The sequence below is a fragment of the Pistacia vera genome, unplaced genomic scaffold, assembly GCF_008641045.1.
Source record: "Pistacia vera cultivar Batoury unplaced genomic scaffold, PisVer_v2 Contig483, whole genome shotgun sequence".
NCBI classification, from domain to species: domain Eukaryota; kingdom Viridiplantae; phylum Streptophyta; class Magnoliopsida; order Sapindales; family Anacardiaceae; genus Pistacia; species Pistacia vera.
Window position 1 is genome coordinate 901,966 of NW_022196316.1, and position 24,908 is coordinate 926,873.

The 24,908-nt window shown below is 36.5% G+C and overlaps 3 protein-coding genes across 5 annotated transcripts; 1 reads left to right on the forward strand and 2 right to left on the reverse strand.

Moving 5' to 3' along the window:
• Positions 1 to 1,024: 1,024 nt before the first annotated feature.
• LOC116146822 (cellulose synthase-like protein D5) lies at positions 1,025 to 5,556 on the forward strand. The gene is made up of 3 exons (XM_031432274.1): positions 1,025 to 2,179; positions 2,701 to 3,505; positions 3,592 to 5,556. Exons 1-3 carry the CDS (start codon positions 1,254 to 1,256, stop codon positions 5,371 to 5,373), a joined length of 3,513 nt encoding a protein of 1,170 aa, XP_031288134.1. The 5' UTR covers positions 1,025 to 1,253; the 3' UTR covers positions 5,374 to 5,556.
• A 2,282-nt stretch (positions 5,557 to 7,838) lies between these two features.
• On the reverse strand, positions 7,839 to 11,496 carry LOC116146823 (probable galacturonosyltransferase-like 7). Of its 3 annotated transcripts, none has more exons than XM_031432275.1 (2): positions 9,810 to 11,496; positions 7,839 to 8,242 (listed from the first exon to the last, which is right to left on the reverse strand). In XM_031432275.1, exon 1 carries the CDS (start codon positions 10,915 to 10,917, stop codon positions 9,844 to 9,846), a length of 1,074 nt encoding a protein of 357 aa, XP_031288135.1. In that variant the 5' UTR covers positions 10,918 to 11,496; the 3' UTR covers positions 7,839 to 8,242; positions 9,810 to 9,843. The 3 variants fall into 3 exon arrangements, with proteins under 3 accessions (XP_031288135.1, XP_031288136.1, XP_031288137.1); XM_031432276.1 differs by having other exon boundaries at positions 7,839 to 8,247; XM_031432277.1 differs by lacking the exon at positions 7,839 to 8,242 and adding an exon at positions 8,328 to 9,166.
• Positions 11,497 to 19,148: 7,652 nt separating this feature from the next.
• On the reverse strand, positions 19,149 to 20,475 carry LOC116146795. Its single transcript, XM_031432240.1, has one exon. The coding sequence runs from the start codon at positions 20,427 to 20,429 to the stop codon at positions 19,992 to 19,994; it is 438 nt and encodes a 145-aa protein (XP_031288100.1). The 5' UTR covers positions 20,430 to 20,475; the 3' UTR covers positions 19,149 to 19,991.
• Between the last annotated feature and the right edge of the window lie 4,433 nt (positions 20,476 to 24,908).

The window sequence follows — 24,908 nt, forward strand, 5'->3', positions numbered from 1 at the left end:
TTTCAATTGGAAAAGTTTATTTTGATTAAAGCATTATCATTATCTAATATTACCTCTGTTCATAGTTTTTAAAAATTAAAATAATATATTATTATTTACATCGAACTTAGAAACATACATGGGCATTATATTTAAACTACTTTATCATTTGTATTAGAAAATAATTAAAAAAAAAATCAATAACCTATGTTTTAATAATTACGAATTAGAAATTAAACAGTATCTTGAGATCTTCTTCTGACATTCTATTATTAGTTTAATGGAAATACAAATAGATCACAGAATATATGTAATGAAATTAAGTGATACTGGCACACAAAGTACTTGGTGTGCTTTGGGTGATGTTAACTTTGCAAAGGATTGTACATCCTTGTTTTTGTGGTCTTCTTTTGTGCTTCCCAATCCTTTGGCTATGTCCGAAGGATGTGGTTTTCCCCTCTTTGAATGTATTCTTTATTCTTTATATAATTATCCGTTATCAAAAAATTAAGTGATTGTCTAATAAACATTGGGATATATATCCTTCTTAATTATCTAATATATAACTTTTTATTTGAAAAGACAAAATTAATTGAAAAGTAAGAGTAGGTTGATAACAAAAGAGTAGATCGAAATGCACGTAAATTAACTTGGATACCCGATTAAAAAAAAAAAAAAAAAAAGTAGGTTGATAAACAAAAGTATATTCCTCAAAAAGTCTCAGAATATTATTTTGCATGAGAGGCAAAAATTATGAAAAGTATTGCTTGCAGCAATAGCACAACTGTTTCTACCGTTTAGATTATTCGACCGTTAAAAGTTCAAAAAAGCCCTTTGGGATTTGACTTCTTACCAACTGGGGACCACTACATACGTCAGAACCCAAACTGACCGTTTTATTTAAAAAATAGCCGTCAGATGCCATTCTATCTACAGTCTAGATTTGTCGACCGTTGCATAAACCCTCTAACCGAACCCCACACGAAAACTCCTTTTTTGAACTTAAAATTCAAAATCAATATCCTCAGATAGCATCCATTTTCATTTGTCTCTTCTTCCCAGAAGCCCTTATCTGCTTATAGCTTGTTTCACTTCAACAAAATTTTCAACTTACTTTTGGGTCTTGAGGGGATTTTCGTTTTCAATTTTCCTTCGTTTTCTTGATCAGGGTTTATTTGATTAGGGGCTCTCTTTCTTCCTTGGAAAGAGAGGTTTCTGTTTCTTGATCTCTCAGAGATTTGTTGAAGAGAGTAAAAAGAAAAAAGTATAACAAAATGGTAAGAAGAGCTTCTTCTCCATCTTCATCACCAGTAACTGTAACTGTTTCATCATCAGGAGGAGGTATTAGAAGCATGGGCTTAACAAGTCCAGTACCACGTGCTTCAATATCAAACAATCCTAATTCTCCTCTCAGTAGTAGAGGAAATCGTGCTTCCAGCGGTGGGAATAGGGCTTCAAGTGGAGGAAGATATGTTTCAATGTCGAGAGACGATGCCACGGAAGAGATGAGTTCAGAATTTGTGACATACACAGTTCATATACCTCCCACCCCTGATCACCAGCCTATGTCTGCCTCACAAATAAGCCTCAATGATACAAAGAATGAGCCCAAACCTGAGAGAAGTTTCATTTCAGGTACTATTTTTACTGGAGGGTTCAATTCAGTGACTAGGGGACATGTTATTGACTGTTCTTTAGAAAAAACCGAACCTGGTAAATTAGGGTTGATTTGTGGAATGAAAGGTTGTGATGAGAAAGCAATGCAAAATAAATGTGAATGTGGGTTCAAGATTTGTAGCGATTGTTATTTGGATTGTATTGGAAGTGGAGGAGGGCATTGTCCTGGGTGCAAAGAACCATACAAGGATGTCTCTGATGGAGATACTGAGGATGAGGTCATGTCTGAGGCAGAGGACCAAGCTTTGCCATTGCCTTCAGTGGCGGATTTCAAGTTGGACAAGAGGCTTTCACTTGTGAAATCATTTAAGGCGCAAAATCATCCACCTGATTTTGATCACACTCGCTGGTTGTTTGAGACAAAGGGGACATATGGTTATGGGAATGCTGTTTGGCCGAAAGATGGGTTTGGTGTTGGATCTGGAGCTAATGGATTTGAGCATCCCCCAGATTTTGGGGAGAGAAACAGGAGACCGTTGACAAGGAAGACGGGGGTTTCTGCTGCAGTTATTAGTCCATACAGGTAAATTCTTTTAATTTTGTTTAGAGAAGTTTTATGTAATTATTTTACATCTGTATGTCTGGATACCTATTTGAACATTATATTTGATTGGTGTTCTTTGTATACTGCACATCTGGTAATTCAAATAGGCTTCTTGACCTTTAGAACTCTTTGTAGATTGTTAGTGATCTTTGGTCTACGAGGTCTTGGAGGGATGCTTGTCGCTCTATTGTTCAATTTTTATCAAACTAGTTTTGTACAAGTTTATAATCCTCAATAGTTCTATTAGGAAGATTCATGCATATGGCTACTAGAATATGAACTAAATGTTGCTTTCTCAATAACACTTGTTTGCTGACGTAAATACTTCACTTTTTACTACTTGAAGATGAAAATTCCATGTTGCATTCGGATAAATTGAAGCGAGTATGACAAATTAAGAATTGGAGATTACTTATATATTATGATGACTGTGTCTCAAAAAGTATATTTTTTCCTTTTTTGCGATTTTAACTTTGGAATGTGTTTATGTTGCAATGCAGACTTATTATTATGATTCGTTTAGTTGCTCTCGGTTTCTTTCTTACATGGAGAGTTCGACACCCCAATCGTGATGCAATGTGGTTATGGGGGATGTCAATAACTTGTGAGCTCTGGTTTGCCTTTTCATGGCTTCTTGATCAACTCCCTAAGCTTTGCCCTGTCAACAGAATTACTGACCTTTCTGTTCTCAAAGACCGTTTTGAATCCCCCAACCTTCGTAACCCCAAAGGACGATCTGACCTTCCTGGTATTGATGTATTTGTCTCCACAGCTGACCCAGAAAAAGAACCACCTCTTGTCACAGCAAACACCATTCTGTCAATCCTTGCTGTTGATTATCCAGTAGAAAAACTTGCTTGCTATCTATCTGATGATGGTGGCGCTCTTTTGACATTTGAAGCTCTTGCAGAGACCGCTAGCTTTTCAAGAATTTGGGTTCCTTTTTGTCGAAAGCATAAAATAGAACCGAGGAATCCTGAGGCATATTTTGGGCAGAAGCGTGATTTTCTTAAGAATAAAGTAAGGCTGGATTTTGTTAGAGAAAGGAGAAGAGTGAAGAGAGAATATGATGAGTTCAAGGTAAGGATCAACTCATTACCAGAATCCATAAGGAGGAGATCTGATGCTTATAATGCCCACGAAGAGCTTCGAGCAAAGAAGAAACAGGTAGAGATGGGGGGAAATTCTTCAGAGTCTGTTAGGGTTCCAAAGGCTACGTGGATGTCAGATGGTTCTCATTGGCCCGGAACTTGGACTTCTGCAGAAACAGACCACTCAAGAGGGGATCATGCTGGTATAATTCAGGTAATTTCTTGTCTGAAATACTTGATTTGGAGTTGAGTCTGTTTCTGAAAGCCTTATAACTTTCAAATTTAACTTTCCTATTGCAGGCAATGCTAGCTCCACCGAATGCAGAACCAGTTTTGGGGGCAGAAGCAGATGGCGAGAACTTGATTGACACAACAGAAGTTGATATTAGGCTGCCAATGTTGGTTTATGTATCTCGTGAGAAGAGGCCAGGTTATGATCACAATAAGAAAGCTGGAGCCATGAATGCTTTAGTAAGAACCAGCGCTATCATGTCAAATGGTCCATTTATTCTCAATCTTGATTGTGATCACTACATTTATAATTCTCTCGCTTTGAGAGAAGGAATGTGCTTTATGCTGGATAGAGGTGGGGATAGGATCTGCTATGTTCAGTTCCCACAAAGGTTTGAGGGGATAGATCCGAATGACCGGTATGCAAATCACAATACAGTGTTCTTTGATGTGACCATGAGGGCTCTAGATGGTTTACAAGGACCAATGTATGTAGGCACAGGCTGCATTTTCAGGAGAACTGCTCTCTATGGGTTTAGTCCTCCTAGAACCACAGAACACCGTGGATGGTTTGGCAGAAGGAAGATTAAGTTGTTTTTGAGAAAACCCAAGGTCGAAAAGAAGGTAGAGGATGAGATAGCTTTGCCCATTAATGGGGAACACAATGATGATGATGAGGATGCAGATATTGAATCATTGCTTCTTCCCAGAAGGTTTGGGAACTCTACTTCTCTGGCTGCATCTATCCCAGTGGCAGAATATCAGGGAAGGCTGCTTCAAGATTTGCAAAGCAAGGGTAACCAAGGCAGGCCAGCTGGTTCTCTTGCTGTGCCTCGTGAACCTTTGGATGCTGCTACGGTTGCAGAAGCAATAAGTGTTATCTCTTGCTTCTATGAGGACAAAACTGAGTGGGGAAAAAGGGTTGGGTGGATATATGGTTCTGTAACAGAAGATGTAGTGACAGGTTATCGCATGCACAATAGAGGATGGAGATCTGTGTACTGTGTAACCAAAAGGGATGCATTTCGGGGAACAGCTCCGATAAATCTTACCGACAGGCTCCATCAAGTCCTTCGATGGGCAACCGGATCTGTTGAGATCTTTTTCTCGAGGAACAATGCACTTTTTGCCAGTCCCAGAATGAAATTCTTGCAGAGAGTAGCATACTTCAACGTGGGAATGTACCCTTTCACGTCTATGTTTCTCCTAGTCTATTGCATCCTTCCTGCAGTGTCTCTATTCTCCGGACAGTTCATAGTACAATCCCTAAGTGTAACCTTTCTTATCTTCTTGTTGGCCATCACAATCACCTTATGCATGCTTGCTCTCCTAGAAATCAGATGGTCTGGAATTACTCTTCATGATTGGTGGCGAAACGAACAGTTTTGGTTGATCGGTGGGACAAGTGCCCATCCTGCAGCTGTTTTGCAAGGACTGTTGAAGGTCGTTGCAGGAGTTGACATCTCGTTCACATTGACGTCTAAATCTGCCGCACCTGAAGATGGAGATGATGAGTTTGCGGAGCTTTATGAGGTTAGGTGGAGCTTCTTAATGGTTCCTCCGATAACAATCATGATGGTAAACTCGATTGCAATTGCAGTGGGTATAGCAAGAACCATGTACAGCCCATTTCCACAGTGGAGTAAGCTTGTTGGAGGAGTGTTCTTTAGCTTCTGGGTTTTATGCCATCTCTACCCATTTGCCAAGGGATTACTGGGGAGGAGAGGTAAGGTTCCAACCATTGTCTTTGTGTGGTCTGGACTGCTCTCTATCATTATATCTTTGCTTTGGGTGTACATAAACCCTCCATCCGGAAGGCAAGAAGATTACATGAAGTTCCAGTTCCCTTGAAGCTGCTGCAGCAGAATTAAGTGAAGTTTCTCAACTTGACTTTGTAGGATAGTCCACTGGTTTGTATTCTATTATTTGTAATGTAATGAATTTGAGTTTAGCTTCTTCAATGCTTTTTATTGTTGGTTTACTTTTAGTAGTTCCTATGGAAAATTGGAAATGGAAATGGATAATTTCTATCAGAACCATTGTTGGTTTACTTTTTAGTAGTTCCTATCAGAACCATCAGCTTTCTAGCATTAACGAACTTCAGTAAACCAGAATATGTTTGTTACACACTATTTTATCGTAATAAACCTCATACTCTTTCTCAAGCATTCAATTGTCCAGAAAATAAGCAAACAAAGGAAATCCAAGCTTAACAATTGTCATGTCCTCTTTGTTCGGTGCATTTTGTGGTTATGCTGTCGGTGGTTCCTATGAGTTTACAAGGACACCCCACAGAATCTAATTCTCGATCTTTTGTTATGTCTTTGTAAATTTAAAGATTCCTATTTTATTTGCACATGCATGTGTCACTAGTCATTGATATTCCACATAGTTAATATGTATTAGTAGTTCCTATAAGGTTTAACAATCAAGTTCTTTAGAACTTGGCCATTCCTGTTACGAAATTTATGGAAAGAAAATGTTTGGCAAGGCGCCATAGACCCTCATGGTCAGAGTTAGAATCGGTTAAGCAGATTTCTTGAGCTGGGGGAGTGATATGTGGATCTGTTTCACATAGCCTTCCTACCCAGCTGTAGCCCACAAACTCTAAAACCTCCATAATTTCATTCCTGTTACGAAATTTATGGAAAGAACATGTTTGGCAAGGCGCCATAGACCCTCATGGTCAGAGTTAGAATCGGTTAAGCAGATTTCTTGAGCTGGGGGAGTGATGTGGATCTGTTTCATATGTCCTTCCTACCCAGCTGTAGCCCACAAACTCTAAAACCTCCATAATTTCATTTGTTAGCTACCAATATGAATTTCTAAAAATGTTTCCATCATTTCCCAGCTCCTCACAGGTTGCCTGGTATTGCTTGTCCATTGTTTTGATGCTTACAACTTTCAGCTGTCAAACTGGAGTCATAATTATAATACTGATCAATTCATAGTGACCTGAATTTAAGAGGATTTTCGTTGGATCAACTGAGTTGGCGCCAGTGGCAACTTTGTGATCATCAAATTTTGAGGGCCCTTACTCCCTACCTTGCCCATTTATCTTCAACATTTTTCTAATATAGATGCATCAATCTGCATCTCTAACACAAAATTCTTAGAAAAACTTAGGCGAATGACAACCAAATACCACAAAAACAGTCGTATGAGTAAAATAAAAGAACAACCTAACTTTATGATGCCATCACCAGCTCGAAAAGACTCTAAAGGCAGTATTACAATTACTCTTCTCAATTCTCACTTTCAGCTACTACCTCAACGAAACATGGATAGTGAGGGGAGCCTAATCCACCAGTATATAAACCTAATTCCAGTTTCTCTTAATACTGCATATGTTGGGCACTGAAAGGTAGGGCAACCTTTACTCAATAGTCATACCTTACAAAGGGTTTAAATAATGGTCAACATTCCCCAGATATATCAATGTTATCCAAGAGGGAGAGTTCAAAAATCTACAACGAAATTGCTGGGATTGATGAGTTGTTCTTCTGTAATTCGAAGCAAAAATGTTTATTTGGACCCAAAAAAGAGATTACCATTCATTTGTGATGGCACCATATCTTATTTGGGTTCACTAGATGGCTTTTAACATGATTTCCTTGGACAAAAAAGAATAAACCAGTTGAAAGAGGTAGGTAACTGGCCTTTCATAAAATTCGGGAGGCCAAGGCAGTTCGTAAATGTGTACAACATCTAGAGAAAGAATATTTGGTGGACCATAGACAGTTGATGGTCCCCTATCAGATCAACCCAAGAGGCAAGCCCTGTTTCTAGCTGTAAAGTATCTTCAGGTCCAAACTTCTCTTTCCACTACGTATGCGCTTGCCCCTTTCCTCCATTTGTTCCTTTCCTCACATGCCACAACAAAGTCTGGCTGATGTTTATAGACCAAAATAAATATACCTCAAGCTTCTGTCATCTTCAGACTCGCTACTATTAACTACAACTCCATTTGGTTCATTAAGGCGGACACAAGCTATGAAGCTCATACCAGAAATTGTCTTCATACTTGTTATATCATATATGTGCACATGCGATAGAAAGGGACAAACATTCATGGGAAAGAAGGAACCAGAAAAACAACCCAGTCTTCAAATAGACCCATTTTTGCAAATTGTAGTAGAAAAATTGTTCAGGATGCATTCTACTGGGAATTTAGCCGTGTCCATCAAGGCCAGTAATTACGTTTAAGCTCAAGGACAAAATTTCTGTGGTTCTAATTATTTAACAGTTATGAGTAACCCAAATGGACCCAAAATTTATTGGACTGCGATGTCTTACGGGTATACATACTACTCCTGTAACTCTCAACACGGTAATGGCTCTTTATACTTTTTTGGCATTTTATGGAATCATCATGTGCCATTATTAATTTAGCTTAAATTAAATTTAAATGGGAAAAAAAAAAAAAAATATCTCCACATAACATATCAACCTGCTGCAATTCCTTCCACATGAATAACCTACTTTCTCCCTCCACCCAAAAGAAACAAAGAACAAAAAGAATAACCCACTTCTATCCACCTTCAACGCATGAAATGAAATTGTTATCTTCACAAAATAACTTGGGTTCTGCCTCTCCATGTATAATCAACAAAAACCACACTTGTTGAGGTTAGGTTTTAGGCAACGCAATGCAACTGGATCAGTCGGATGGGTCAATCGCCATCTCTATTGCCCGTCTCTCTCCCTCTTCTAGAACCATCTAACCTTCCCAAATGATTAAAACAAAATATTACATTAGCATTTAGCAAATGATTAAAATAACTGAAAAAGAAAAAGCTGCCAAAGTCAGATTGATCTCTTATGATTTCACAGATTAAATTAGGTAGACCCAACGTGTGTTAATGTGTCCTAATCGAGTTTTTAACATAAAATAAATATAGAGAAAATCCAACAAATCTTTATACAAATACAACTCTGTAAGATCATCTCAATCATAGCAAGTATAAAACAATCACAACATGAAACCCGTTGATTCCACAAGACTCAAGCAACTGGCCACGTGTGAATCCAGGGCAAAAAGAATCGTTCCCATCCCCCTACTTTGGACACTTCTCACGCAACAATGAGATTAAGGGGGTGATTGGTACTATTTCCCTATAATTGGTGTGATATAGCTGTACATATAACTACATTGTCTATAAAACCAAAATAATTAATGAAAACAACAAATATTAATAAATCTAATGAAAAAAAGGGATTGCCTCCTAAATGCGCAAGAGACAGAGTGGGAGGTAGTTCACAATTCTTCAGCCGCTGCCACCGAAGTAAACCCTTAGTGGTCTTGGATCCTATCATAACTTAGGAGCTTTTTTGGATTCTTCCCATGCCTAGTTTTAGTTTATCTCTTCAGCCGGCACCACACCCCAATTTTAGAAACAAAATACTCTTGTAGTCGGTTCCTTTCGGCCACCGTTGAAATAAGGACAAACCAACAAACAGTTCAATACATATGCTCCTCCCACCTTTTGCTCCTTAAACTTCAAATACTAGATTGTTTATTCACTTTTTCTTACTAATTTTCTGGTAGAAATGGGATTAAAAACGCAAAGGCAAAATCTACAAGGCTACATCTTTTAAGTCCCTACCAACGCTGCAGCACATTACCAAATGGCCTACCACCATTCTGCAGAAAAAGGAGGACAATGAATGTCATTGCCTTCTCTACACTAAGTCGGTCAAGGGCATTTCGGGGAACAAAAAAAATATAAAAAGAAGATAATACCTAGAAAGATAGAAAATTGAAAAATTCTCAAGAAACAAACAGCTAGACCGACAACAGACTTGAGCCTCATAATTTATATTTGCCAGTTGCCTATTTGCCAATCGCAATTTACAAGGATGGATTAAAAAAGCATTCCACTTTAATGCCAGTACACCCACGTGTACAGCCGCCACCATGGGAGGATTAGCTTAGCTTTTTAGTTTTTATCTCAGGTTTTGCTAGGGTACTCACTTTGGCCCTAACTCCGACTGTAATTTAACCACAATCCTAATCTGTATTTTATCTGAAAAAAACACACTCCATAGACTCTATATACACAGATAAACATACAGATATACAAATTGAATATCTTTTTTCTTTTATTTTCAAGAGGCAGAAATAATAGAATACAATACAAATCACTGAGAAATAAGCTTTATAACAAGAGTCATAAAAGAAAAAAAAAAATGGAGTATACTCAAAGTAAAGAGAAAAAAGACACAAACTAACGAAGATAAAAATAAGAAAATGGAAAAATAAAAAATAGTCCTTGTATGAAATTTACCGGCATGTGCCACCAAGAAAAAGAGGATGATGATTCAATATGAGTGGCCGTACAAATCGTATGGTGCCCATAGTGTATCAAGAGGGCAATGTCGCTTAGAGTCAAGCCTAATCCATGGCTTTCCGCTACCGGACCAATGTAGTAAGCTAACCGGACCAGGATGTAGGTCACGACAGCTGCCACGCACATTATCCCCACCCAAACCGTGCTGGTTCCACCTGTGTTCAATCGGCGCCACGTGTCCAGCAAAAACCAAGAGGAACGGCGGCAGTGAGCCGAGCTCATAGATCCTGTCACTCTTCTGGATCTCCATCCACCTCTCAATCCGTTTGGTGTATCCAGCCAATCTCCACTTAACCAGATCTATAACCATCACTCCCGTATTAAAGTAACAAGGTCTTCTTCCATAAAAAGTAGAAGAAAATCTTCTCTCACTCCAAAACGTTGCCGTGAAATATTTGGTTAAGTTTGCGTGGCAGTATTCTGGCGCACCTATTGTTCTCGAACCCAAGCTTGTTTTCCAGAGTTTCGCAATATCGTCAACAACCACTAAATCAGAGTCTAAATAAATCACTCTACCAACACATGGCTCTAACAGATCAGCCAAATAATTTCTGGCATAATTTAACGGCTGTTCAAGTGCTTGTCTAACAGAAGTCGAGATCATGTTTCGTACTATATCTGGATCGAAATAATAAACCTTGAACTTCAATTGCGGGAAAGTGGATCTCACTAGTTTTTCCAGATTGATCTCTGAGACCAAGAAGTGAAAGAAAATACTCTCTGGACACATCGAATGTTGCAAAATGGAATGAACCGCTGCGATTGAGCCACGGAGGTAGTCAACATCGAGAGTAATCGCGACATGGACCAGCGAGGGATCGCAAACACCAGTTCTACCGGAGATTTTGTAGGCAGTGGAGCCACATTCATCAGCATTGCGAAATATCGAAGCTTTTCGGAATGAAAAAGGATTTAGTGAATCAACGGAGGACAGATGGGAGGATTTAATGGCTTCTGCAGGAGGAGACGATTGGAAAGAAAGTGATAGAACGATCAACAAGGTTGCGGCTGAGAAATATCCAGAGAATCTCAAAATCGAAAGCATTTTTCCACGGTAAAATCCTCCACTCTTCTTTTTCTTCGATTTGAAATCGAATCGATCTGCTATAATGGAGGATAATCGAAGAAACGCTTGAGTTCCTTTAAGGTGTGCCAGTGTTACGAACAAAACTAATAAAAGATAAAAGAAAGATAATCAAAAGGTCACGAATCGATCTTTTACTGGGTATCAAAGTATAATTGCCGTGGGAAGGAAGCGACCTTGGAAGAGAGAGAAAGTAGAAGAATCCATATTACCGAACCAGGCCGCAAAATTAGGGCCCGGCGCTACCGTCCCCCGCCGTTTAGGCTTCTACTATATGACTCCCCCCTCTACTTGCAGTCTCTATCTGTCTCTCCTCTCTGTGTTAAATTCTTGTTCATGGGGGAAGGTGATAGTAGCAGAACAAAAACACAAGTGGGTACTGGAGAGAGACTGCCCCTTTCTTTTCCTCAAATTTTTTCTTTTTTCTTTTTCCTCCTAACTTTGCGTTTTCCACTATAGAAATCCACGGCGAAACAAAAAATTAAATTTATTTTTAAGAGATAAATTAACAAGCGGGATAATTTGATTAGGAAATAAAATATGGTTAGTTTACTAGCTTTTAGTCTGTGGTAATATACAACAAGATTTANTGGGGGAAGGTGATAGTAGCAGAACAAAAACACAAGTGGGTACTGGAGAGAGACTGCCCCTTTCTTTTCCTCAAATTTTTTCTTTTTTCTTTTTCCTCCTAACTTTGCGTTTTCCACTATAGAAATCCACGGCGAAACAAAAAATTAAATTTATTTTTAAGAGATAAATTAACAAGCGGGATAATTTGATTAGGAAATAAAATATGGTTAGTTTACTAGCTTTTAGTATGTGGTAATATACAACAAGATTTATACATATGACAAGAGCCTTGTGGAAGGAAAGGACCAGCTGTCCTTGTCTTCTTTAACAATGACGATTGCGTCCCCCTCCAAGCACGTACGTTGTGTACACTTGGATTCTTGTACACATCACCCCTTCTCTTAGCACGTATTTAACTATTTAAAATAACTGGGTCAAACTCATATCTTTGCTTGATCCAGAACCAGAATCTGAGCCCACTCGGATTATTGCCTTGTTTAACTTCGAAAAGGGACTACTGGATCACCTATCATTTTTACTTAACAATCGAAGGGTTTTTGGGTTTGCCCACTCTATTATTAAAAGAAGTTATCATCAGTAGACTTCTTGTGAATTAGTTTTGCTTTTAAGGCAAAAGATCAATTCCTGCAAACTTAAATAAAACATTTAATGCTTACTAATACAAGGTTAATCACTACTATAACCTGTATAATATTAATTAATATATCAGTATTATAAAGAGGAAATTAGTAATTTTTCTCGACAAGAGAAAGAGATCAAGATCCCTTACAATTAATATATAAGATTAATTAATATATTAGTATTATTATTATTATAAGGTTATGTATCCTCGTTTATTCCATACAAATAGTAGTAACTCTCGGTTCTTACTTTTTGGTTTTTACCATACAATTATTTTATTTACAGTCAAGTTGCTCCCAAATCCCAATTCCATCATTAGATATATCAATTTTGGATATATATTTATTCCCAACTGTCTCTGTCCTGCAGCTCCTGCTGTACTTAGCAAGGAAATAAATTTCCTGAATTCTAAATTGGGTTAATGTCAAGTCTCAACACACATACTCTGTAATTTATTTATATCAATGTCATGTTGCCCTCCCAAACCATCTAGAAGTTACCCTCGAGGATAATTACCATGACTGAAATCACATTCTTTTAAAATCATTTAAATAAGTAGTATCTAGATAATATTAGAAAACAAATCGAATATATTGTAAAATTCGCTCAATATTAAACTCAACGGTTGTCCTCTTTTTAAAAACACAAAAAGAATAATTAATATGATATCAAGCTAGAAACCCATGTGATATTAATCTTGGATGTTTGAACGGTGACCAGTATTATTGGCACAGCGCTATATGTTCTCGTAACTTCATACATGATTTGTTCTTTAAAACTATAAATCTAGAATAATATACTACAACCAAAGTGATCGGTGCATACTGTTTAGTGTTGGATATTGTCATATTGACAATACCTCCATGCAGGTAATTAGTATTACTGTAATTTAATTTTATTTGCAGACGTGTTTATTAATTGACAATATTGTCCTGGGATACCGGGTCCCGCAGAATCTATGGGCTCTCTTACACTGACCATTCTTTGTCATTTAGCACACATTAAACATGCAAAATAAATTTGCTCGAAATTCGATAAGGTAATAAAGGCGTACATGAATCAGGAAACCCAGTCCGCAGTAAATAACATCAGAAAACATCAGACCGCTCAGGCTTTGCAGTTTAGTGTGAAACTAAGCATAGTGAAGAACAGCTATCCGGTCAAACCAATATCTTGATGCCACGTTCATCAATATGTCTCCTTTTGTTTATGCAATGGAGGTATACGGTGGATCTGCAACACAGCTGTGCATTGCATGATCATACTTTGTGAAGCGTGTTCCTCGGTGAGAGCACACTCAACAGTCCGTACACCAGCCTGGCTTCCACTATCTATTTTTGTGGATCAAGTTTTTTAAACTGATCCAATTATACATTACCCATAAGCCCGTTTGGTTTTATGGGTCAGTCAAGCCCGTTTGATTTTCATATTCAATTATTGGCAGAGGGGCCTATTGAGTGTATTGTACGTAATAAAACCGCTTACTGTTAACCCAGCCCGTCACTATCACTACTAGTAGAATAATACTAGTATTATCGTCTTTTAATTATATTATTAAGCTATTCCTTCACACCAATTATCAAATAAATTAAATGACATTCATTTGAATATATAAAGTATTTATTATATATAAAGCATGATGTAGCATACATACATGTGTCCCCTCTATAATTAATATTTATTATCAATTATATTATATAAACATCAAAAGTGGGTCAAACCACCACTAGGTGATCGAGTAGTCAACTAAGACTCTTGAATATATTATTTAGAAATAGTAAAGGTTAAAAGAAATTATTCAAAAATTAATAATAAAAATAATATTATTTTAATATTTAAAAAGAATTTTATAGAAATGGAGGTATTTTAGCTAAATTTGAAATATTGGAGGTTAAAAGAAATTATTTAGAAATTAATAATAAAAAAATATTATATTAATATTTTAAAAGAGGACAATTTAGTAATTTAAATAACATACTCACCAATTTATTCCTTCTAACCAAACATATTAATACAATATACTTACCAACTAACCAAATATATTCTTTAAAAGATTCTAATAATCTTCAAAGTAATATAAGATTTCAGTAATCTAACATTTCTTGAATCAAACACACTCTAAGAGTTAAATTGGCGGCATCAAATTCAATCCAGTTTTGAGGACTTGCTATCTTCGGTTAATAGAATGATTGCTTCATTGGGGGTATGTATTTATATTTCTGGAATACAATTTTTGTTTTCAATTAGTACTGTTGGTTCTTTAATAGCAAGCAATGCATTATTTTTTGGTAATATATCGTGTATAAATAGAATGAAAATGTGGCACGTTACATCACCCAACAAATCTTGCTATAAGATTACATTTCTCTCACAATCACAAGTCACAGGCTCCCAGCTGTCCGTGTGATTTTGTAACGTGGAAGCTTGAAAGCGGCAGTGGCAGAAATTAAGCATCACGGCTCATTCTATGGTCGGCAAGCCTATTTATTTGATAATTGATCATCAACCAATCGTGTATATTGTCCAATTTAATTATTGAGGGAACCAATCTGTTATAACAGAGAGTATCCCCACCCAAAAAAAAATAAAATATAAAATGAGTTTGGTCAACTGGTAAGGAACTCAAGCGAAGGGAAGGGATGGTAACATATCATGATCAACTAATAAGTGGTGGCGTCAGATTATAGAGACGTTAATGGGGCTAGCCGTTAGCAGTCATTTTAGAATGAGCCTCTTTTCCAAATCCCAACCTACTACTACAATTTTTTTTCCGCTTTTTTAGCCGTTGGATGGTCAGTGGTCATGTTCATATAAGTTAAAACTAATTGGATAAAATTGAAGGATTACTTAATAACTTGTGTAAGTTTACTTTAGACGCAATTTAATGATGGGCTAATAATCATATATTAACTAACTGGTGCATTTTCAGAGCGAAAATTGAATGATGATTTCAATTAACTTATTAATAATGTGGATCACGTGTATCATTTTAATTTGTGGTATTGCTAGATTAGATTTTTGACGTGTCACTTTCTTTTTGAGGCGCTACATGGCACATAAACAAAGCATCCTTGTGTAAACCATTTGGCTTGTAGTGAAAATGAGTGAATGAAGAATAATTTGGTTTCCATTCCAACATCATGGCCAATAAATTAATTGGATAAGATATTGTTTGATTGATTCTATTAGTCTACCTTTTAAAATACATAATTAAATAACTTACTGAAAGAGCAAAGTGCTATTGATAGATTGACCGTATATTTATATGTATTATATATATTTGCGAGACATGTATGCACGCAAAGCATGCACTTTTTTAGTTTTTATTTTTTTTATTTTTATTACTGTATTATGGAATAAAATAAGAAAAAGGAGGACCGACGATGTACAAAGTGATTTTTGAAAGCGTCAAGTCAAGTACTTAAAGATTAAGGAAGGTTCAAAAGACAAGCATTCGATTCTATTGGATGAAACAATGACAGTACTTACGTTCAAGTTCAGAAACCAATTCAACCACGGTTTTATACATGTCCCTGCCATCCACATGAAAAAGACTTCTACGTTTTCCACCTATATTAATTACTCACGCGTCATTTAAGCAAAGAACCTCTTTTTTAAAATTTATTTTTTATTTTTTTAATTGAGTTCTTCTATTTATTGTTTTATATTGCATCTCTTAATTTGCTGCTTTATTTAAAATATATTTTGATAATGTTACCTCAACCAACATGTTAGCAAACATATATATATATATATATAAACCAATAGCCGTCTTTCTAACAATTTATATCTGTAACTATAGGATTTCAACTTTGAAGAGTAAAATTTCGTATTTGGCTGATATAAATTTATATCAATTAGCCTCCATTTATCCCATTATTTTTCTGTTTTTCATATTTTCTCATTTTCATGCTATATTCTCAAACAATTAATCCTAATTCTAATAAAAACTTGGGTGTAAAGTTACGAAAAAAACTCAGTTATATTATAGGTCCTAAACTTATATACTCCCTAGTACTGAAGGTCAGGAAAATGATAGGGCTCTTTTTTGCATTCTTTCTTTTTCAAAAAAAAAAAAACACACTATTGATTCGTATTTTCCTATTGGGTTTAGGCTCAGACAGAAGCGGGAAAATCCTATTAACCAATAGTATGACAGTTTGTTGGGCTTAAGCCCGCTCAAAATTCAATACAACTTCAGAGTTCTAATGTATTAAGCTCTGACCACTACAAGCTCCAACCAGCTTTAAATTTACTTTCTTTTGGCTATTAAGTGTTATTTGATTTTTACACAATTAATTTAAAGAGATTTGATGGGAAGATCTCCAAAGTAATGCAAAAGGAACTTTACTTGTAGCAATATTTGAGTAAATTATTGGTTATATGCTTAAAAATCGTATTTATCATGGATCTCCTACCACTGGGTGTTAACCTATAAATTATAGGTCCTGATAGAATAAACTAAACCCAACTATGTTAAAAATACCGCAGCATGGACTTGAGACTCCCAAACAACCTCGTGTGGGTCAACAAAAGGAGCCCGCCCAGCCCAGCCAGCCCAACTCAGCCATAGGAACTTTGGGTAGAATATCATAAAATCTAATCAATGCATTTATTTGGATATCCTTAAAGGAATGTGTACCAAAATTAAACATTTAATTAATGTTTAGGTCAGTACAAACAAACAGGTCAGAACTTGTAACGAGTTAGTTTCACCTACAGCCTAAAACAAAATAGATAATGGCAGGTAATTTGACTTGAGAAAAAAAAAAAAAAAAAAGGAAAGAAAATAGACACCACTACACTACTTGCACTGCAATTTTAAGACAAAAGTTAATACACATAAAGTTATTGGTTGATAGGTTGGGTATAGCAATGCACAGGGTCCCCAATTCTTTTTTCGTGAAGATCTCATCAAGTCAGTCTGTCAACGGGTTAGCTCATCATCAATCTGCATTAAACACTTAAACTAGAAATTTATTAGAAAATCTTTCATGGAATTCGCTAAAAGCCCTACCAGGATTACATCAGTAATGGTAAAAATATTAAAATAGGTGCGTGCATTGTTTAAAAATAATTAGCACAGTAATATGACTTGGGCTCTAAAAGTTGATTAGGTGTGGTAATAAGTAATAACAGGATGGGGCGTGGGTGGGCGTGGTTCGGTGGAATTGGCTGAAGTCTAAGATGCTGGGCCATGTCTAATAAATATTCCTCGTGAATCAGAAGTAACTAGATGCTGCGGAAGACCAAAAAGAAAACAAATTAATGCATACTATATCTATATTATTAAGAGTAAACGACATATTCCCACCGAGCGAAATCTCAAGACCTGAAAAAACGCAATATTTATCTATTTGAATAAATTCATAAGAAGCAAAAATTTGCGTAAATGTGTTACGTAGACCTTGAATAAAACTTTTTTTAATTTTTTTTTAATTTTTAAAGATTATAATATAAATTTTTATAATTTTGATCAGACCTAACCTAAGCTAAAGTCAACCAAAATTTAAATTAAGTCAACATTACGTTGACTTTTAATATGAATTAATAAAAAAAAAATTTATTGGTATAAACATAGATAGTAACTCAAATTTCTTTATTTATTTTGAGTAGCAGGATGGTAACGTTTCAAATATAGAAAAGTGGTGAGTGAAGGGTGAAGAATAACGTCTTTTGAAATATATTTAAGATTTTAATTTAGGGAAACAAATTCATTCTTATACACAAAATACAAAATAAACTCACAAGATCCATGTCTTTTCCCCTCAAATTAGAATAAAAAACCTTAAAAAAAATAAAAAATGATTTAACCCTAAAATAAACTAAATTGAAATGAGTAATACACATACCTAAAACTGATAAAATAGAAAACTGAGCTAATTGTGACATCTAGAGTAATGAAAGCTTCAACAATTTCAGTCTTAAAAGTTTTAAGATTGAATAGCATGAGGAAGAAAATGAGAGAGTAAATAATTTTGGGGATAAAATCATAAAAAACAGGTGGAGCCGGAAGAAGAGTGGAGAGAGTTTTAAACTTTTAACATGATGAGGGTTGGAATATATATATTAATAATAAGTTTTTTGTGGGTCTAGATATATGTATAATAATTCTCGTTTTTTTAAATTCGAGGATATCCTGGGTATATATGTTAATATCAATTTTTGTGTGTCTATATATTAATAATTTTTCTTTAAAACTTAAGGGTAAGCCTGGCCTACCCTCAAAGGGGCTGAATCCGCCCCTAATTATACCTATAATTATATTTATTCTTAATTTTCATCATTTAACTAATATAATTTGATTGTTGGTGGTGGTGAGAAACAATAAGTGAGGGCGACAAGTAAAAGTATAAGTTTTATAGAGAAAATTGTGGGGAGTTTAACAATGGTCTTGAAAGTGATTTTGGACTTTAAAATCAGCTAAAAAAACAAAAAATCGCTGACTTAGATATTGTTAACGTGAGTTACTTTTTTTTAATATGAACCAATCTTCTATCAAAGAAAATATTGATGTATTTTAACATGCTAACATGCATTATGATACAACGAAATATTAGAATTCTACTAAAATAAAGGATAAGGTACCTTAATAGTAAAACTACAGAATAAATACAATTAGGTGTATCCATTTAAGATTTCGCTAAATAGGGTGAAGATGTGTCGTTTTCTCTATTATGAACGATAAAGAAGCAACATGGAAATCATAATTGCCTTGAAAATTTTGAAGCATAGAAGGGCAAAACGACGTGAAGGAATATAAGTCATCTCAATCAGTCGAGATGCCTTTTTTTTTTTTTTTTTTTTAGGAAAATAACAGAAAGCTATAATGCTTTGCTGTCCTGTCAAACTATATATTTATTGAATAAGATTCGTATCTTTAAACTCATAAACAAGTAAAGTTTTGCCCAGCGGTGAAGGGAAACGGCGATAGTAAATTTCCATAAGATCATAATTTTCAAAACGCTGCAAGGTAGTGGAACTTATTTTAAATATACATAATTTATTTTAAACGTAAGGTTGACCATCTGCCCAAGAATTTAATATGCAATTAGGCAAACATAACACATGGTATGTTACACACGAAAAGATTTCCCATGATCTTTTAAACATAGCTACAGGAAGAGCAAGAGCAACGCCATGGATTACAAAATTAAAGCACCACATGAAAAGATCTCTCATCTCAAAATGGCTCGTATCCCACAACGATCCGATCCGACCAAGCAAGGTCTGGCAAGCTCACATTTTTCCACTCTAATGTAAATTAACAAGAATGGTCAAAGTTTGCATTGACTATACGAACCCACCAAGTTCAACATTATCATGGCTTGATCAATTACCTTCTTTTGCTCACGCCCAAATCATAATCTTAATCAACCCAGTACGGGGCTCACTTGATTTGAGTCTCCTTTAATCTCATGCTCTACCACCTATATAACATTATAGCAACAATTAAAGATGTTTAACTCTCTGTGTTCACAAGGAAGAAGTAGTTTTTATTCTTTTGCTTCTTGTGCCAGAAAGTTAGGTGCCTTAAAGACTTATTGCCAACAACTGAACATTTACTCATTACAATTTACCAGCTGAACAACATTAAAAGCTATTCTAAAAAGCTAAAACAAAAATTAAAGAGAAAAAAAAAAAAAAAAAAGTAAGGCTTTTCTTGTCTTCATCCTTGTTTCTTTCAGGATAGCCTTGAAGAATTGGCATGATCTGTACTGGAATATGCATCTTCCATGAATTCAAGTGAGCAGCAAATTCTGTAATCGAAACCCTCATACCTGATTAATAACATGTTTTGCCGTGTTTCTAATTAGCTAGAGCTAACTTCGACAAACGATCTCTGAACCAAGTTTAGCTGCATCTCGTGGCACCAACTGACCCTGCGCCAACACTAAAGACTTGTAGATCTCAACGATCATTTTCTCATCATATTCCTTAAGTGGACCCTTTCCAAACCTATAAACCCCTTGGCCGGCTATGGCTCCACCATAACTGGTACAAACCCGTGAATGAGCTAAACTCATCATCATCTTCACGTAAGAGTCACGTAGCCATAAAAAGAACTTCTTTGGAGAAGCCACTTTGAGTATTTTAAGCTTAGGTTTGATCTTGATCCGCCAGGAGCGTCTTCTCCTGGTTGAACCCAGCTCCGATCGGCTTGTCCGTCTCCGACCTGTCCCATTATTTATCCTTTGGTAACCTCTCCTCTGCCAGTAGTTTTTCAAACCCTTGTACACTGTCGTCGAAACACCTTCCATTTTTTGGTTTATTTCTCTGGCTTTATTGTTTTCGGTATTCTTGCTTTAAAAGAAATTTAGATGGGGAAAAAGATACAAGTTGGTAAGAGTTGAGAGATAGAAGAAGGGTTGAGAAATTTGATGGATACATAAATATACATTAGTTGATATTATTATATTCAACATATAATGAAGATGGGTGGTGATTCATAATGAAGAATGCCAATTAATGTTTACCTGGATTTCTCACGGGAGTCCCTATCAGTATTCAATGACCGGGTGGACCTTTAAATAGAAATTGCAACTCACACGCTTAAAACTATATACAGACCTATCTGGCTTTCCACGTTAATGTTGCCTTATACCTTTTAAGTATCAGGATTATAGCATGATTTTGAATATAATACGTTATAAATCTTGTAATTATTCATACAGCGTTAAAAAATGGATCTGAAAGTCATGGATTTTGAGTGGTGCTATTATAATGGCGCGGCTAGTGGGTGAGGGAGTGGAGGTTGGGCATATATACATATTTATGAATAATTTAAGAAGGAATAGAAGAGAGGTAAGTAATTAAGCAGAGTGATAGTAGCCGGAAACCCAAACCCAAAGCCTCATGCATGGAGCTAGATGGTGTGTCTGATACGGTGGTCCAGAAATTAGGTGTTAGGTTTGGACGTCTGTGGTTACTGCCATTGCATTCTGTTTTGACTTTTGAGCTTGACTCTTGTTTCTCAAAGCAAACTTATGCTTTTAACATTTTCCTTCTTGAGTGCATGGAAAATTGACAACATATTAATACCATTTCCTTTATCTCCAACCACCTTTTGAGTTTAACCAATTATCCAACTGTCCCGGTAGATAAGAGCATATCTAATGAATTTGTTTATTTTAAAGAAAAATATTTCATATAAATAAAGAGAAACTTTATTAATTTATAAATGTAAAGAATAAAATTTTTACTCAAATTCAATGTGTTCTTTAAATTTAATAAAGATATTCTTTATTTTCAAGAAAAAGACTTAATAGAAGAGAGAATTAATAAATAAAATATATAGAAACTTATAGTTTATTAATTAAAATTATGATAGAGAGTGAAATTTAATTCTCTAGATGTAGAGAGTCAAATTCACTCTTTAATTTATATTTAAATAATAAAGAGTCGGTTAGACTCTTGTTTTTATGAATAGATTCTTGTTTTTATGAATAGACTCTTGATAATAAAATGTTTGAGTCATATAAAGAGTCATTTAAAGATGCTCTAAGACATCATTATTTTCTTAACAAACTGCAACACTGTTTTTAGATTAAAAATTCAATTTAAAAATAATTTTATGTTAATTTTAAAATATTTATAGAAATTACTTGTTTTTTCTTCTAAATCATAGTCTCAAGACATCTTTGTCAAATGAGTTGTTTTTAGAACTCAAAAAAAAAAAAAAAAAGGACTTCGTTTTTCGTTTACATTTTATAATTAGTATTTATTTATATAATTATCATGTTTTTTGTCCCATTGTGAATATTGAAAATAATTTATTTTGAAGTTTAAATTAATCTCCATGATTATGTCTTGCTATGTGTGATTTAATCATGTCTTGTTGGGTGTGAATTTTCCACCAAGCTCGGAGTGCTGTGAGGTTATATAGCCTAATTCAAAACCAGCTCGACTCTGCCAATTGTCCGACCTAGCATAAGCTCATCGAGTTATAGCTCGACCTAGCACAATCTAGTTGTGACCAATCCTTGCAGTTGTTCAACCAATTCACAGATAACTTTAGATCCCGGATATCCCAGGAAGGATCAGATCAACAATAATCTTTGCGCAATCACAACACCCAATCGCGAGAATATCGGAGTTGCATTTTAAACTTAATTGTAATCCCTTTATGTTCGTCATTTCCTTTGTACAAACTCTATATATAAACCCCTTTCAAAGATGAGAAAAGGGTTAACAAATTATTCTAGGATTGTTATTGTAAGCTCTCACAGCAAATACAATAATAATGGATGTAAGCTTAAGAGTTCAACTCGCCAAACCACTTTAAAAATCTCTTTATCATTTACTTTACTATACTGATTATTTATCCACTGCTAGTTATTTGTAATCACGCACACATTAGTTCCGATCCTAACTAAGTCGATCGGATCACCAAAGTTGGTGTAATTCTTGCCTCAACATTTTGGCACTAGAAGGAGGGCCTCCACAAAATTCCGGTAAGAAATCCCAGTGACCCGATCATTCTAGGCCCACAATGGTGCATAGAAGATCGAAAACCACCATTGGAAACCACGATAATGTGAGACCACCCACTAGGAGGTGCAACAGGACGCTGCTGGGCGTTAACCACCAATGTCGTCGACTCAACAAACTGCAAATAACTAGGGAGTAGGGACATCAAACCTTGAGAACAGCTAATTGGTTGAAATGATCAGAATAATGGTTGCATAGGCGGTGTAACAGATCATGGCTGAGCTGAGAAATCAGCAACTAACCACACAAAACCTTGACCAATGCTTCACTAATATCACCCTGACAGGTCGAAATTCTGCCGGCGACCAGTCTGGCTCATTAGCATTGAGGGGTGACTAGCACCCTTGACGTCACAGAGCACACTCCGCTCACAAACGCAAGTCCCGCGGGCAAACTAACCTTGGGAGACGACCAGAGAAACAACCAATGGGGGAAAGTGAAGGCGATGGTTGCCCACGTGAAGCTCGACTTGCTCGGCAGTATCCCAAGCGTCAACGTGCTGGTTTTAACCCACGTCCAAAATAAGTTTGATCCTCGTAAGCTCGCAAGATGAGTCATGTGCACCAATCTGGCAATGACCGACGTTTCAGTTATAACCAACGTCACAAGCAACGCACCGAGGAGCATGATAGCACATACCAACCTAGTCATCATGACTCAACTTCGTGCATCAATGCGCATAACCAAGGGGGCTCTTAAGCAACAGATTTAAGAACTCACTTGCTCGAGGTAAGGCTGAACAGAGCCAACTAGGGGAATCACAATGAAGCCATGATCAGGTGCAGAAAATGTTCGATGATCTAAGAGCCTACCAAAATAATGCAGCGAAAGAAATGACGGGCTCTCCCTTCACAGAGGAAGTTCGCCAGGCCCCCACTTCCCTAAGGATTCAGAGCGCCAAAAAGCAAGTTCGACGGGAAAGGAGATTCCAAAGACCACCTCGATCTGATGGAGCTGCACTAGGTCTGTGACTTAGCAATGACCTGATGGAGCTGCACTAGGTCTGTGACTTAGCAAAGTGTCATTGCTTAGCAGTCACATACGTAGGGGATGCCAAAATGTGGTACAAAAAACTCAAGGTGAACTCCATCAGTTCTTGACAACAATTATCCTTGCTTTAATTGTAGCAATTCCAAGTGAGGAGACAGTTCGCAATGTCTCTCAGCTACTTAAGTAACATTCGTCAGGAGAGAGACAAAACGCTGACCTCATATTTAACAAGGTTTCAGAATGAGCAAGCAAAGGTCGCAGATGCACCTAAAGAGTCAATCCAAACTTTGCTAATTGTAGGCATCAACCCATAAACAGAGCTTTGGAAAAAGCTCTAAAGTGAAGATCATGTGAATCTAACAAAGTTTTACTAGATGGCTGCAAAGCATTAGCGAGTAGAAAGCTCGCTAGCAGCCTTAGCCAGAAGCTCGCAACGAAGAGCCCTGGATAGGTGATAAGATCGCCCATTAAACAAGCAGAAGGGCCAAGACTATAATGACAGGGATCGGAATAGGTCCCAAAAGAGATAAAGAACATATAGCCGCAAGGACAGGCTGCCTTTCCCACGATATGCAGAATACACCCCCCTCACGCAAGATATAACCCATATATATGAAGTCTCCCGTAAGGCGAAGAGACTGCCCGCTCTAGATAGAATGAAGGGGGCTCTGGGCAAAAGAGATCGACAAAAATACTGCCAATACCACAGGACATCGGGTATAATACCAAAGAGTGTCGGGCCTTAAAAAATGCTATCGAAGACCTGATACGAAGGGGCCACTTAAAGGAATTTGTTAAGGAGACATCGGCTCGTGAAAACGCCGGTGAGCAAAATAATTAGGTCTAGCAAGCCTCGACCAATGCCAACAACGAAGTCCTGGTGGGCATGATCTATAGGGGTCCCGACATAGTAGGGAGCTCAAGGCATGCTCGCAAGTAATATGCTCGAGAGACTAAAACAGACTCAGTCCCCTAAGTAATGAGTTGTGAACATCAGTTGTCGAAACGACCCAAACAAGAGAGCAAGGTTGTAGGATTCACAGTCAAAGAATGTGAAAAATCCCCTCACCATAATCATTATGCAATTGTAATCGCAACCAGAATTGACAATGCTAGGGTACTGAGGGTGATGGTCGATAACGAAAGTGTAGTGAATATCATTTTCTTGGGAGCTTTCCGAGAAATAAGGTTCATGGAGAGAAACTTGAAGGAGTGCCTATCACTGCTCTATGGGTTCACTAGGGATATCTTGGTCCCCA